Consider the following 17192-nt stretch of genomic DNA (forward strand, 5'->3'; position numbering starts at 1 on the left):
GCGATTGGTCAGCTGAGAGTGGCTTCACACAGGTTAGAGATTGAGATCGGGAGACATACTGGTGTTCCCAGGGAGGAGCGAGTCTGCAGAGCCTGCACAGAGGAGGTGGAGAGTGAGGAGCACTTTGTATGTAGATGCAGAGCATACACTGAGATCAGAGGCAGGTATGAGGCCTTATTCAGAGGACAGCCCACTCTCCGAGAGATCATGGACTCTCGAGATCAGAGACAGCTCGGACGTTTCTTACTAGAGATACAGAGCCATCGGGACACACTACTACAGCCACACACAGCTACACAGACAGAGGGGAGACAGTCGCAGCTCACAGACTTCTTTCAGAGGATTGCCGCCCCTCCCTCACCAGACACTCAGAGGGGAGTGACACTCCCACAGGCGGAGGTGAGCCGAGCTAGACGACGACCACGAGTCACAGGCTACAGGGGCGCGAGCTCCCACCACCGACAGATCGAGGAGATCCGAGCCCGGGAGCGCCGTGCCACTGAGGAGCGAGTAGCTCAGATGAGGGCCGACCCGACAGCTTTCATCCGGGTAGCCTTGGCACCAGCCCCGCCCATGTACCACATCTTACATCCCCCCATTAGTACAGGATGGAGCTAGATAGCTTGATGCATTCTCATGATTGTACTACCTTGAGCATATAGACATGCATATACCCCTAGAGAGAGAGAGCTCCATCCCTCCTCAGATACTCCACTACCTACATTCAGTTCAGTTTTGTATCAGTTTTGTTTCATTTGTCTTTCCGATAGACGGATGACATACACACCATGTACATCTGTTTTGTCTCATAGGCCGATTTCGGCCTGACATAGACGTTAAAAATCTTTCTTTCTTTTCTTTCTTTCTCTCTCTCTCTCTCTCTCTCTCTCTCTCTCTCTCTCTCTCTCTCTCTCTCTCTCTCTCTCTCTCTCTCTCCACCAAGCCTTGCCCAGCAACGAGCACTTTCTTTACACCTGAGATGGTACAAAGGGCCATCGACAGGATGAGGACCGGGAAGGCATATGATCATGACGGTCTAGTAGCGGAGCACTTTATACATGCCAGGGATATGCTGATGGAGGTTCTCGCAGTGTTGTTCAATCGTGCCGTGAGGGATTACCTGAGACTTGGAGGTTGTCTAATATTGTGCCCATCTTCAAGGCTGGTGACCCTACAGAGCCTGGGAACTACCGCACTATTATGGTTGGACACACATTGGCACGGTTGTATGCATCTATTCTCGAGAAACACTTGAGTAATTGGGCAGAGGGCGAGGGTGTACGAGCAAAGGGTCAGGCCGGCTTCAGGAGGGGTTTCTCCACCCTTGATCATATTCTGGCACTCAGGGCCATCATTGAGGAGGGCAGAGCACATAGGAGACGGATCTATTGTAGCTTTGTGGATTTTCGCAAATCATTTGACATGGTACCAAGAGCTCGATTGATGCGCACACTGCAGGAGATGGGGGTGCCCATAAAGGTGATTTGGGGGATTATGGCTTTGTACAGATCAGTGGTGGGACATGTACGAACTCCGGAAGGGGTATCTGATTTAGTTCACTCTACTATTGGAGTGAAACAGGGCTGCCCATTGTCTCCTACTCTATTTGGAATGTATGTTGATGAGGTGTCCGATTACATTCACAGAGAGGGTGATAGGGGTGCCCAGCTGGCAAGGACGTGGATCCCATTGTTGATATATGCTGATGATATTGTGCTGATATCTAACTCACCAGAACGTATGCAACGACATTTGAATGCACTACGCAGTTTTGCAGAGGATAGTGGACTGTGTGTAAACCTAGGTAAAACCAAGGTTATGGTGTTTAACACCACACCGCAATGGGTCAGGAGATCAGTACCTACTTTCAAATATGGTCAAAAGATTGTGGAGTATACAGATGCATACACTTACCTGAGGGTAGTCTTTACTAGGCCGAGATTTTCTTTGAGAAGAGCAGCAGAGACTAGACAACTAGAGCTGGTGCGGCTCTGGGAGGAATGGAGAGGATGTGTTCGCAGGTTCAGTTCCAGGAACCTAGGACAAAGTTATGGCTCTTTGATACTTTGGTTGCCTCTACTATGTTATATGGGGTGCAGGTTTGGGGACCTTCTATAGGCCAGGATGGTTGGAGGCGTATGGAGAAGCCCCTGGTATCTATGATTTCTGGGCTGGTTAGAGCCAAGGTTTCCGTACCGCATGATATCATTCGAGCGGAATTAGTTGTCCCCCCTATGGAGATTGAGGCGCTTACCAGATCAGTCTCCTTTGTACACAGTCTGTGGGATACTACCAGAGACAGATATTCCAGGGTGGCTCTAGAGTCCTCCAGACAATTAGCTCTTAATGGGCATACATCATGCTGGTATGCACATATGGCATCATGGTTTCAGACACATGGTTTAACCATGGACACGTTGCCTCCTTTTCAATACTCTCTACAGGCACCCTTGAGGTCTCTGACACGGGTAGAGATTAATAGACTCATTCGTCAGGATCTGATCCAGCTGGACATGAGGAGGACATGGATAGAGCCGTTATAGGAGTTGGGCACGAAGATGGCTTTCTATAGAGAGCATCTTCTCCACCTCATGGGGGATGGGTTTGTGATTCGACCTAGCTATATGGACACATCTTTCGCATGGTTTGCGTTGTGCCATTGGCCAGATACGCACGTCCTGACATTAGCTCGAGATTGAGACTGGCAGATTCAGAGGGACACCAGCAGATAGCAGGATATGCCGCTTATGCCATCTAGAACCAGAGACAGAAGTACATTACATATGTCATTGCACAGTGTACTATGAGATACGAGGCCGTTTTCATTGTCTATTCAGAGAAGGTTTTGGGCCTCTATCTAGGGTCATGAGTTATGAGGATCAAAGATGTCTTGGGCTATATCTACTTGAGTTACACATGCATAGAGAAACTTTACTGAGGAGAGCTGAAGAGAGACATCCCCAGAGACGGATCACAGATTTCTTTACACTAGATATTGTACACCCAGAAGAACAGACAGAGGAGCAGCCAACGGTGGAGAGGTCTACCCGCACTACTGGCATTCTCATAGACCGAGCATTGGAGCTAGGGAGATCTAGACGACCCCGATGGAGGAGGAGCTATACAATTTTGAGGGAGGCTACAGCAAAGGATTCAAGCCATACTCTTTCGTCGTCCAGAGTGCAGATGAAGATGGATCTCTACTCCCCTCCCATATTGTCTTCACATTGTACTGCTTAGTTTAGGATCCCGCAGTATTTATATTTTGTTATCCTAGTTTAATTTATTTTGTTAATCTGACTTTGTATTAGATACACCGCATTGTAACTTTCTGGTCTCATAGGTCACTTTGGCCTTTTGAAGACGTTAATATAACATTTCATTTCATTTCTCTCTCTCTCTCTCTCTCTCTCTCTCTCTCTCTCTCTCTCTCCGCAGTGGGTTAGGAGATTGGCACCTACATTTACATATGGCCAGGATACAGTAGAGTACACAGATGCATACACATACCTTGGGGTGGTATTTGCAGGACCGAAGTTTACTCTTAAGAAAGCAGCGGATGCTAGATTATCCAGAGCCTCTGCGGCCTTGGGAGGGTTGGAGAGGATGTGTTCACAAGTGCAGTTTCAGGAACCACGAACAAAACTTTGGCTTTTTGATATTGTGGTGGCTTCGGCTATGCTTTATGGGGTCCAGATTTGGGGACCATCTGTGGATCAGGATAATTGGAAGTCAATGGACAGACCTCTGGTATCTATGATTTCCCGAATGATTAGAGCCAAGGCCTCCGTACCACACGCGATTACCCGAGCAGAACTAGCGGCCCCTCCGTTAGAAATTGAAGCTCTTACCAGATCAGTGTCCTTTATACATGGTTTGTGGGATACAAATAATTGCTGATATACTAAACTGGCCCTCGAATCCTCTCGACAATTAGCAATGAAAGGGGATACATCATGCTGGTATGCGCAACTGTCCTCGTGGTTTCAAAGACATGGGTTCAGTATGGAAAGATTACCCCCCTTCCAATACTCTCTTGAGGCTCCATCACTGGCAATTACACGAACAGAGATTAATAAAATCATCCGACAGGATCTTATATAGTTGGATACTAAGAGGACATGGGTAGACCCTACACAAGAACTAGACACGAAGATGGCCGAATACAAAGAAAACTTCCTACAACTATCTAAAGATGGATTTGTGATTCGCCCGAGTTACATGGATACCCACCTGTCTCATGGTTTGAGATGTGCTATTGGTCAGATTCGCACATCCTCACACCAGTTGGAAATTGAATTTGGCAAATTTAGGGGAATCCCACCTGAGAGCAGAATTTGCAAGTTGTGTGGGATGGAGCCGGAGACAGAATTACACTATATATGCCATTGCACAGTATACTATGAGATACGGGGGCGTTTTCATTGCCTCTTTAAAGAAGGCTTTGGACCTCTAGATAGAATCATGCAATACCAAGATCAAAGATTCTTAGGCTTGTACCTACTGGAACTACATCGGCACAGGGATAATCTAATGAGAGGACAAAGAGCACTACAACCTCAGAGGCAGATCACAGATTTCTTCGGATCGAGAGAAGCAGGAGAAACAAGAGGCCAACAGCCAGCACAAAGGAGTACCAATATTCATACCAAAGGCACCCTAATTGACAGAGCGACTGAGCTTAGGAAATCGAGACGACCACAACCAAGATGCAGAAGCACACTCCATCGGAGGAGACTACAACAAAGGATTAGAAGCATTCTAGCCAGACACCTAGAATGCTCCTAAGAAGTCTATTTACTACTTTGTATTTAGTTTTTCACATTTATTTTCACTCTTTCACACTTAGTACTTTAGTACTAAGGTACCCAGACATTGTAACAGATTCACCACTTTTGTATCAGTTTGGTCTCATAGGTCATTCTGGCCTTTTGAAGACGTTTAATATAACATTTCATTTCTCTCTCTCTCTCTCTCTCTCTCTCTCTCTCCGATAGACGGATGACATACACACCATGTACATTTGATTTGTCTCATAGGCCGATTTCGGCCTGACATAGACGTAAAAAATCTTTCTTTCTTTCTCTCTCTCTCTCTCTCTCTCTCTCTCTCTCTCTCTCTCTGTGCTCTGTTTTTAGGGTTTGCGCAGCAGATAGAGGTCTGTTTTAGGGTTCGCGCAGCAGTAACAAGCTGTTTTTAGGGTTCACGCAGCAGACAGAGGCCTGTTTTGGGGTTTGCACAGCAGTAACAAGCTGTTTTTAGGGTTCGCGCAGCAAACAGAGGCCTGTTTTTTAGGGTTCGCGCAGCAGACAGGCCTGTTTTAGGGTTCACGCAGCAGTCAGCAGCAGGCTGTTTTTCCCTCTCTCTCTCTCTCTCTCTCTCTCTCTCTCTCTCTCTTAGCGCGAGCTGGCCTGTGGAGGGGACGACCTACTGCTGCTGAGGTGACGAGTTGCGTGCTGTGGAGGTGACGACGTGCTGCTGTTGTTGGGGATGAGCTGCACGCTGGGCAGGTGACGACCTGCAGTGGAGAGCAGCGCGCTGGGCCTGTGGGGTAGCAAGGTCAGCGGCAGCATAGCACCTTCAGCACCTGCAGCGACTGACGTGCATACCCGCAGCAACAACACACCCAGCTGCAGCCTTGCACAGAAATTTGCAACAGGGCAACACGCAGGTACTCACTCTCTCTCTCAACATTCAAGGGGATGGGCTGTAAACACTAGGCTTCCCGTGCGCTCAGCCTCGCCTCCTCGAGCTCGACCATGGCACCTCTTGACAGGAAAGAAGTGGAGGACATGATAGCCAGAGCTATCACACAGGCCAAGAAAGATGCGGACAAGGCACTGAACGCCGAAGTAAGGAGGATGACGGAAAAGATGAAGCAGATGGAGGATAACATCAGAGGCCTCACAGAAGAAAAGGAGGCCTGGAAGAAAGCATTCGAAGAACTCCATGACACCTCCAACACGGAGATACACCGTATACAAGAAAGCATCAACCACCTCCGGATCCCGAGGGAAGAGGGGGAAATCTCGAGCTTCGAAGACATAGAAGTAGAGATAAAAAATAAATGGAAAGCAGACATCAAAGAAGAGATCCAGACAGAAATGGAGGCCACACAATCGGGATGGGTGGAAGTAGTTAAAAAGAATATCAAGAAGGAGGTATGCGAGGAGGTTCACATGGGAGAGCACTTGAGGGTTCAGCTTACTCTCGAGGAGGAGTGATTGCGCCAGATGAGGAAACACAATGTTAGGATCACTGGCCTTAAAGAGGGACCTTCAGCAGAGGAGGATGCACGAGAGCTTTGTAGCCAACTAGGCTACAAAGAGACTATGCCTTTTACAAAGGCATGGCGAGCCGGCCGTGACACCACTCGAGCTCGCCCGTTGATCATGCAGTTACGAGGAGATGAGGACCGCACCACCTTTTTTCGCAAAAGGGTGCTCTTACGAGGCCTCCAAGGCGGCCATATCTTTATGGACGAGGACCTCACTAGGATGCAGATCGAGCACAGGAAATCATGCATGCCCAGGGTCCTTCAGGCACGGAAAGAAGGTAAAAAGGCCTTCTTTCGAGATGGTAGAATCTTCATCGACGGCCGCCCAATCTCATAGGGATTCGAGACCTATGAGACACATACACTAGCACAGGAGACACCACTCAGAGGGGCAGTCTGGAACTGCAATGGTTCTATATGGACACATCCGGAGCGCCTAGAGGAGATCATCAATGAGCATGACTTTGTATGTTTTACGGAGACACATGAGAGCCCAGAGAGAGGACTACCTGTAGTCACAAGATTCCAGTGGGAGTCGATTTACAGGACCATCACCAGACAGAGTACAGCTCGGGGGTCAGGAGGGGTGGCCATACTATTCAAACAGAGCTTACACAACCGGATACAAGTGATGAGTAGAGACGAGGAGGCATGCTATATGTGGGTACGGCTAGAGTTCACCCACGAGAGAGGGCTATACATTGCCATATGCTACTTTTCACCACATGGATCACGATATGCTATCCAGGACCCCTACTCCCGACTGTCGGAGGACATTTCTCACTACACATCACTCGGGGAAGTCCTCCTCATGGGGGACTTCAACGGGAGGACACAGAGCCGACAGTGTGAGATCTATGATATGGAGCAGCCGGAGATCATGAGGGCACTTGATGCAGAGGACATGAGGGTGAGTAGAGTGTCTGCAGATGGGGGACAGGACAACACTGGATATGGCAGACACCTTCTTGAGCTTGGCAGCAGGCACCATCTCGTTATTTATAACGGGATGGCAAGGTGGCCAGATTCTGGGGGATTCACTTGCTTCCCACACAGTGGCGGAGAGAGCACAGTAGACTATTTGTTGGGCTCTACCCAGACAACAGAGCTTATACACTCCTTCAGCGTTGCACGCACACCGATAGGGGCGGATCATACTTATCTCACATTCTCCCTTTTTGCTACACAGCTTGCTGACCCCCCCGCCTCCCCCCCTCACACTTACACTACCATTTCTTTCACTCATGAGCTCACTCCTGTTTATATACATCACCTGCATGAGCACCTTATACACTTAGACCCCACAGCCCCTCTGGACACACTCACCACACACATTACATCCATCTTACACGAGTCAGCCACTCAAAGTTTCCCACATCGCATACACACACACCCTCCACGCACTGGCACTATGCCACAAAACAGGTGGTACGACGACGAATGTTGAGATCTACGCAGACACCTACATATACTGGAGATCAGAGGGGAGATTACACATCGCCAGGCTCAGCGCAAGATGCAGACACTTACCCGTCGTAAAAGACGGGAGTGGGAGGAGCACCAGTATTGGGACATCTATCATTTACTCATGAGCAAGAATAGTGCTGAGGCATGGCGTCGGATCAGACCTCCCAGGCCATCCACTCCTATTCAGGACCCATCGGCATGGCACAGATATGACGAGAGCTTATACGAGATCCCAGGACAGCCACCCATACCTACGCCATCGGCTACCCGACCCACATCATCTACTTTCTTCACCACCCACATGGTGAAGAAAGCTATATCCCACCTACAGCATGGGAGGGCTAGAGATCAGGCAGGCCTACAGGCAGAGCATCTTATATATGGCTGTGATGCATTGGCACCACTCATTGCCCACCTCTTCAACCGCGCGCTTTCAGAGGGATTCCTAGAGTCGTGGACAGCGCACACCATCGTGCCTATCCACAAATCTGGGGATGCCATGGATCCTAGCACATATCGCACTATCATGATTGGTCCTATACTGGCCAAACTATATGGCGCGGTTTTAGAGGAGGAGCTCAGTTCTCTAGCAGAGGGAGAGGGCATGAGGACACCAGGACAGGCAGGCTTCCGCCGAGCTTTCTCTACTATTGATCATATCTTCACCCTTCGTTGTCTGATCGACCAGACACGGGTGAGGAAGAGGAGATTATATTGCTGCTTCGTTGACTTCCGCAAAGCATTTGACACAGTACCTAGAGAGAGACTTTTCTGATGTCTGGCTGCGCTTGGGATTGGAGAGGAGATGGCATGGGGGATCTATGCATTGTATGAGCATGTATCTGGCAGAGTGAGATGCCCGGGTGGATTATCTGACACCCTTGTGAGCACCATTGGTGTGAAACAAGGTTGCCCCCTATCACCTACACTCTTTGGTCTATACATTGACAAGATTGTAGACTTCATCTTGCACAGGGGTGGAGAGGGTGTGGATATTGCAGGGACTACTGTACACATACTCTTATATGCAGATGATATTGTCCTGATGTCAGAGACAGCAGAGGGACTACAACTACATTTGCAGGCGCTAGATGATTTCTGCTCACAGAGAGGACTCACGGTGAACCTTGGCAAGACCAAGGTTCTCATATTTCATACATTGGCTCAGATTCGTCGATAGAGTAGATTTACAGTAGTTGGAGGGGATATAGAAGTGACAGGCTTATATGTATATCTGGGGGTTACATTCACCGCAGCATCAGGGACCTTCTCCATGACACAGGCAGGCAGAGATAGACTTACCAGAGGATACGCATCACTAGCTCTGATGGAGAGACAGTGCCACCAGGCCCACTTCCAGGAGCCCCGGACGAAGGGGTGGCTCTTTGACACACTGGTCACACCTGCACTCATGTATGCCTCGACCATTTGGGGACCGGGACTGGCAGACTCAGTATGGACACAGATAGAGAGGCCACAGATTATTATGATCTCCAAGATGATTCGCAGCAAGCCATCAGTTCCACACGACATTATTAGAGCTGAGCTGGCTGCACCACCGATGTTGGTAGAGGCACTCTTTCAGACTGTTTGCCTTCTTCGCAGATTCAAAGATATGGATCCAGATAGGATCTCTCATAGAGCCTTCATTGCATCTAGAGAGATGGCACAGGCAGGGGACACTAGCTCATGGTATGCCCAGACAAGAGATTGGCTAGCTCGGCACGGTTTTGATATCGATAGACTACCACCACTCCAGTATGACACCCAAGCCCCGACCTATTCCCTCTCACGCTCTGAGCGGAATAGGGTCATCAGACAGGAGATATGGCATACATATATTTAGAGGACATGGCGCAGGCCCACAGACACCCTACCTGCTAAAATGCTATATTACTATGAGCATTTTCTGAGGTTCTCAGAGCAGGGATTCATTGAGATTCCATTATACATGCAGGAGTACATGCCACACCAACTTCGGGTCAGCATGGCCAGCTACGAGTGTCATCACATCAGCTAGAAATTGAGAGTGGCAGAGCCAGAGGCATACCACGAGAGGAGCGTACATGCCAGATCTGCCAGACGGAGGTGGAGAGTGAGGAGCATTTTGTCATGAGATGCCCAGCATATACAGAGCTGAGAGAGAGATATGGCATTGGAGACTCATTACAGCAGCATATGATAGGCCGAGAGCAGAGGAGGTTTGGCCAGTTCCTGGTTGCGGCTTTAGAGGTTCGAGAGCAGTTGTTACAGCCACGCCAGAGTCAGGATAGCAGGACACAGACTACCATCACACAGTTTTTCCGACGAGCAGGACCAGACCCCCCCACACTACCTACACAGAGTAGAGGGCTTACCCTTCTGCAGGCAGAGTCTCAGAGGGCACGTCGGAGACCGAGGCTCCCAGGATACAGGACACATGGGTGTCACCAGAGGGAGATCCAGCATTCCAGAGATACCTGAGCAGGCCACCACCGATGTACCACATTCTCTACCCTACATATGTTGCTTGTTTTTAGATACCCTCCCTATCATCTCATGGTGGTATCACCTTGCAGCCCCTAGTTGAGCCTGATGATGCGTGAGCACACCTCGACACGAGGACCCACACTATACATTGTACACCACATGCACCACCCTACCACACCCTCTTGCATAGTATAGGCTCATTTCAGTTTGTACCCTTTTTTTATTTTCCGATGCCTAGAGCATCAACACATGTATATGATATTGTCTCATAGGTCGAGTTCGGCCTTTCGAAGACGTTAATAAAGCTTTCTTTCTTTCTTTCTTTCTTTCTCCGAGCTATAGAGTTGGGGAGATCGAGACGACCACGACTGAGGAGGGGAGCCACGCAGCACCGACGGAGATTGCGGCAGAGGATCCATAGGATTCTAGCACGACACCCTGAGTGTCGATCAGGATAGACTTCATGCTACTGCTATATTGTATCATGGTGACACTTATCCCCATTTTGTACCTTTGTGGCATTATACCATTGCTCAGCTTACCAGCCACCCATAGGAGTCGGTAGCACTCCTATCTCAGTTTCTAGTTTGTAGTTTTCTTTGTTTGTACCCAGACTTGGTACTAGACTCACCATTGTAACAGTTTGGTCTCATAGGTCATTTTGGCCTTTTGTAGACGTTAATATACCATTTCATTTCATTTCTCTCTCTCAATTTAGTTATTTGTAGTTTTCGTTCGTGTGTTGCTATTGATCTTTGGCTAGGAGTGTCAATTCTATTACGCTTTTAGTTGTTTCAACAAGTTTCGCGTCTCGCCGTTTTGCCGAAACCGCAGAGTTTTGGAGTTTTGAGGTTTCAAAGCTACGAAACGCGTGACATGAAACAAGTTTCGTGTTTCGGCCATTTTGTTAAAACATTTCGCACGTTTTGGGGTTTTGGGGCTGTGCAACGCATATTTATGGCACATTGTTCAAGAGAGGGTAAAGCGGTTTTGTACACGGAAAGTTAAAGCTAAAACATTTGATTGCTTTGCAGCACCCAGCTTAGAGTGGATTGTGGACATATTGCAATCACAGGGGAATGCTATAAGACAGGATCATGATGACCTAGTACAGTCTAAGAGGACAGCTGATCCAAGCTCCCAGGCTATAGGCAAAGAGCCGAGTAAGAGAGCCTGAGTACTAAAAGACAACCCAGTAAACTTGGCTACTTTACCCTTCTCCGAGAGTCAGGTTCACATCACTTCACCTCTACCGCCCGCCACTTCCACAGCCACTTTGAGCACTTCCACTCGCACCTCTGTCACTTCACCTCTCCCTCCACACCATCCATCTTACTCATTTTCCACTGCACCCGCTTCACTCCATCCACCATATACTGACACTTCCACATACTTCACCACTCCATCTGCATATGCACCTTCCTCTGCACCACAAGCCCAAGAGAGAAGAACCCCATGATTACATTATGCTGTCTCAAGATGTACTCAATATTGAAAATCGTGCGCTCCGCTCTATTGCAGAAGCATTTACTACTATAGATGGCACTCAGTAAATGCATCGTGCCATTTATGATGGGATCTATGGGGACGTGATTCAGAGTCATCAACACATCTATAACAAGGAAAACCAGCTAGTCGAGAAATTTGACACTATACATAGACTGAGAACCCAGCTAGCGGATCTAAAATCTGAGAATAGGGCACTCAGACAGAAACTCGAGGATGTTGCAGATTGTTTCAATTTGCGAGACAGTTCAATTTAGCAATTTGAAATCTTCTATGAATGTTTCTAGCCTTCTTGCATGGCTTCAGTGGTTATATCTTGTATTTCACCAAAAAGAGAAGTGTGTCCACAGTACTTTTATTTCATGCATATATTTACTTGCTAATGATTTAATCATAATCATCTATTTTTTGCTCTTAACACTGACAAATGATCAGTTATGTAGATATACTACACACACAGACGCGCGCGCACACACCCCAAACGCCCACACCCACATCCACTCCCACACCCAGAATAATGTAAGTTTGTTTAATTATGTCAGAAAAAGGTATGAACATCTTAGCTTAGTTTTCTCTTACTCTGAAGGGGACTCATTGACAAAATTGCTGAGCTGTTGCGATGCTGTTCCCGTAAAAATACTCCCAAAGAATACAGTCACAACCAAAAATATGAAGTATTTTCCTGCTGATCTCCTTTCCAATGAAGAGAAGGATGTGTAGCCCTCAATCTTTGACATAAACATCAGCAGAGTGGGAAGGAGCAATAGAAATATTTTCAATGCTAGTCCAGGCAAAAAGCCTTGAAGGAAAGAGCTGACGAATTTCCTGAGCTCAAAAAGATACACGTAAGTCATCGGTTCAACAAGAAAGCACTTAGACAAATTCTTGTGCAATCTAAATGGAGCTGTTGAGAGAAATGTATCTTGATACAAATGAATTAGAATATATAAACTGGCTTGCAACAAGAAAGAAAACTTTCTGCAGATAAACATCACATATACGGATTCACTTAAATGCATCTGATGGAGGTTTCATAGAATGCTTGGACTTACATATCTTGTATTGGCTTCAGAAATGATATTTTTTCTGAAAGTCCCTTCAAGTTTGCAAGTGACTGAACAAAAGTGATTGGTATCATGAAGAAAAATAGCAGGAAGAAGAACGCAACTGCCATGACCAATTTACGAATGGTGAGCTCAACAACAGGGATGGAGAGATTGCGCCAATATACATCACGTGGCTCTGGAGCCCATTCTGTCAGCCAAACTGTTGGGTTCTTTGTTTGTTGTGTTTGAGCAGCTACAGCAGCTCCCCACCTCCCTTTAAAGGAGACAAAAGCTACTGGTAGCAGAGCTTTAGGATCATCTAGAACTTTTTTCCGCTCTGTTTTTATCTAATCAAGAAACCAACAGATGGATCTCAATCGCACAATATATCAATAGCAACTAGGATCTTCAACAGACAAAGATTACTCAGAACAAACACTTCAATGAACAATAGTCAGCCAATAGGGTAAGCAAAACAGAAAATAATCACTTCAGGTGCCACCATGTTCATAATGAGAATGCGATCTAAATATGAAGTTTGAGCATTAACTCCTTGCGAAGAGAGAGAATGAAAGAATGAAAAACCATATTGAATGTCTCTGAAACGCCAAAGTTATAAATTAAACAAATCAGAGGTCCATATCTCTGTGCATCATGGCCAAAAAAAAGTATGTAAGTGTAGCTGTGTATAGTGCCCACAAAAGGCTAGCAATGTCCCACTGTCTAAACCCGTGTCCATCCCTATTTCTTTTTCTATATGCGAAGTATGCCCTGTAGATGTCTGTACCCAGCATCCCTCGTCATCCCACCTTCCAAAGTGAGCAATTAGCTGTTTAGCCAAGCAGCCTTTTACAGCCCGCAGCCAGCCAATTCCTCAATTCCCTCACCTTCAAGAGCAGCCCATTAGTACTTTAGCGGGCATTCTTTTAATCCCTCAGTTGCTTTTCACATGCCTTATCTTTTCGCTGCTGCAGGAGCAGATTGAAAAGCATCTCAGATTCGATTTTGGCAGTAGACGTGCTATTTGCACGATCATTGGTCTCGCCTTCGGGCCAAGGGAATCTCTGATGGTCTACGACAACCTGCCAACACTCTGACCTTCAATATTTACATCTGATAGATTCCGATGGAGTGTCCATCGCCATCAAACTTGCAAAAGAACTAGAAGAAGAGAAGCAAAGAAAAGAAGACGTAGACAACTGAGGGGGAGTCAGGATTTCCAAAGCACAGGGTCCCTCTTCTTCCGCCGTACTCCTCTTATCTCCCACTAGGCCTGATGGTCTACTTTCTGTTTCTAGCCCCATAGATAATTCTAATAGAAATGAGATTCCTCTTCCTGTGTTATGAGGAGAATTGTCGGCCACTTGTATCTTACCAGATTGTTTACGTTAGGAGATTAGAGAGACTGAAAAACAAGGATTATTGTTGTCTTTGGTTGAATGTATACAGCTTCATTTGGATTATGTAACCTGCTACAGTGTCACTTGCACGGAACAGGCAGTTACAGGTGGTCTTGGGTTCACGCTGGGTGGACTCTTGCCTGGGCAGTGACGTGGCAGACACAGGGGGTGGACAGAGGACACCGTGGCCAGTTCATCCCCGCCACGGTTCGGAGATAGGTGCAGCTGGACTGTGAGAGATAATTGAGTTAGCCGTTGGCTGCATTTATAATAATTGAGTTAGCCGTTGGCTGCATTTATACTTTTACATATGCTCAGTTTGTTCGAGTAGTGGTATGCTTCCTAGATGTTCTATGAGTCTAGAGTCTTGAGTTCAATCTAGCACCGCACATCTACACTACCTGCACAATTGGAGCTTTGATACCCCCATTGTACCCATAGAGTCTTGAGCTTGGAGATGAGTGTGCTGGCAGCCAGAAATTGTACTAGTTCCATGAGTTAGTCGAGTTCCATTGAGTTTGGAGTCTACTATTGTGTCTTTGAGTTTGCTCTATTCCATTGCTCTATAGTGTTTACATACTGTTAGAGTGAGGTCTCTTGCACATTGCACTGAGGAGCACCCACAATAGAGAGCACAATACACTTTTCCTACCACAGATTACTCCATTGATATTTTCCACATATCTAATATTGGGGTATGTGCTAGAAGATATTTCCCAGGGAGGGGGGGAGAGAAATGAAATGAAATGAAATGATATATTAACGTCTACAAAAGGCCAAAATGACCTATGAGACCAAACTGATTACAATGGTGAGTCTATTACCAAGTCTGGGTACAAACAAAGAAAACTACAAACTGGAAACTGAGATAGGAGTGCTACCGACTCCTATGGGTGGCCGGTAAGCTGAGCAATGGTCTAATGCCACAAGGATACAAAGTGGGCATAAGTGTCACCATGATACAATATAGCAGTAACATGCAGCCTATCCTGATCGACACTCTAGGTGTCGCGCTAGAATCCTGTGGATCCTCTGCCGCAATCTCCGTCGGTGCTGCGTGGCTCCCCTCCTCAGTCGTGGTCGTCTCGATCTCCCCAACTCTATAGCTCGGTCAATGAGAGTACCATTGGTGTGTGTATGGGTGGAAACCGAGCTCTGTGGTGGTGGTGGCGCCTTTGCCTCTGTGGTACTCGGACTGAAATCTGAAATGCGTCTCTGGGACTGTCTATGTCTATGTCCTCTCAATAGAGAGTCTCTATGTCTCTGTATCTCAAGTAGAAATAATCCGAGACATCTCTGATCCTGATATCTCATGACTCTATCTCACGAGTCAAAACCATCTCTGAATAAACAGTGAAAGCGTCCCCGAATCTCATAGTAGACTGTGCAGTGACATATGAAGTGAAACTCTGTCTCTGGCTCTGCATGGCATAATTGACATATCCTCCTGTCCGCTGGTATGCCTCTGAATCTACCTGTCTCAATCCCAAGCTGGTGTGAAGATGTGCGTATCTGGCCTATGGCACATCGTAACCCATGAGATAGATGTGTGTCCATGTAGCTGGGCCGTGTGACAAAGCCGTCTGTCGTGAGTTGGAGAAGATGCTCTCTATAGAAAACCCTCTTCATACCCTACTCCCGTGATGGCTCTATCCATGTCCTCCTGGTATCAAGTTGGATAAGATCCTGCCCGATGAGTCTAGTAATCTCCATCCGTGTAAGAGCCAAGAAAATATTGGAAAGGGGGCAGCCTGTCCATACTGAGACCATGCCTTTGAAACCATGAGCTCATCTCTACATACCAACATGATGTATCTCCTTGTAATGCCAGTTGTCTAGATGACTTAAGAGCAAGCCTAGCATATCTGTCCCTAGTGGTGTCCCACAAGCTGTGTACAAATGATACTGATCTGGTAAGTGCCTCAATATCCACAGGTGGGGCAGCCAGCTCCGCTCGTATGATGTCATGTGGGACTGAGGTCTTGGCTCTGATCAGCCTAGAAATCATAGATACCAAGGGCCTCTCCATATTACTCCATCCAACACTGCCAACAGATGGTCCCCATACCTGAACCCCGTAGTGCTTAACTGATGCGACTAAAGTGTCGAAGAGCCATAGCTTTGTTCAAGGTTCCTGGAACTGAACCTGCGAACAAATCCTCTCTAAACCTCCTAGGGCTGCATAGGCACGAGTCAATCTAGTGTCTGCTGCCACTTTCAGTGTGAACCTCGGTCGACTAAAGACCACCCCAAGATATGTGTATGCATCAGTGTACTCCATACTGTCCTAACCATATGTGAATGTAGGTGCTGATCTCCTGACCCTCTGTGGTATGGTATTAAATACCATGACCTTGGTTTTACCAAGGTTGACAGACAATCCACTATCCCCTGCAAAACTATGCAATGCGTCCAAATGTCTCTGCATACCCTCTGGTGAGTCTGATATCAACACGATATCGTCAGCATACAATAAAAGAGGGATCCATGTCCCTGCAAGCTGAGCACCTCTATATCCATGTGCTCCTGGTATCTAGCTGAATCACATCCTGACGTATGAGTCTGGTGATCTCTGTCCGTGTGAGAGAGAGGGAGGGTGCATCCAGGGAGTATTGAAACGGAGGCAATCTATCCATGTTGAAACCATGCGACTGAAACCATGCTGTCCTCTGTCCATACCTCTTATCAGTTAAGAGAGTTAGAGAGATTGTGCTTACTGCTGTGAATGACAGTTCTTTCACACTTGTTGATGCATTTTATGTACCTAGGATCAATAGGAACCTTTTGTCTATATCTGCACTTGCTAGACTTGGTCTTGTTGTAAAATTTGTGGGTGACAAATATACAGTTCATGATCTCAGTTTTGACGATGAGATTGTTGTATTAGGAATTTTATGTCATGGGATGTATAAGCTCTCTGTGTATGACAAGTGTGGGCAGAAATTTGTAAATGCAATGTCAATTCTAAGGCTATTTCAAATACAAAACTTTGGCATGCACGTTTGGACATCTGCTTTTTTGTAGTTT

General features: G+C 46.9%; 1 protein-coding gene across 2 annotated transcripts in view; it reads right to left on the bottom strand.

The window, feature by feature from the left end:
• Positions 1 to 17192, bottom strand: part of LOC147452824 (hyperosmolality-gated Ca2+ permeable channel 1.7-like) — a 176404-nt gene that overhangs the window by 64199 nt on the left and 95013 nt on the right. For both annotated transcript variants that reach the window (XM_086518419.1, XM_086518418.1), the window contains exons 7-8: positions 12772 to 13112; positions 12299 to 12544 (exon numbers count right to left, since the gene is read on the bottom strand). In XM_086518419.1, coding sequence (XP_086374545.1) covers positions 12299 to 12544; positions 12772 to 13112 — 587 coding nt within the window. The remainder of the gene's footprint in view (positions 1 to 12298; positions 12545 to 12771; positions 13113 to 17192) is intronic.

Source organism: Adiantum capillus-veneris, chromosome 8 (assembly GCF_014529385.1).
Source record: "Adiantum capillus-veneris isolate H3 chromosome 8, ASM1452938v2, whole genome shotgun sequence".
Lineage (NCBI taxonomy): Eukaryota > Viridiplantae > Streptophyta > Polypodiopsida > Polypodiales > Pteridaceae > Adiantum > Adiantum capillus-veneris.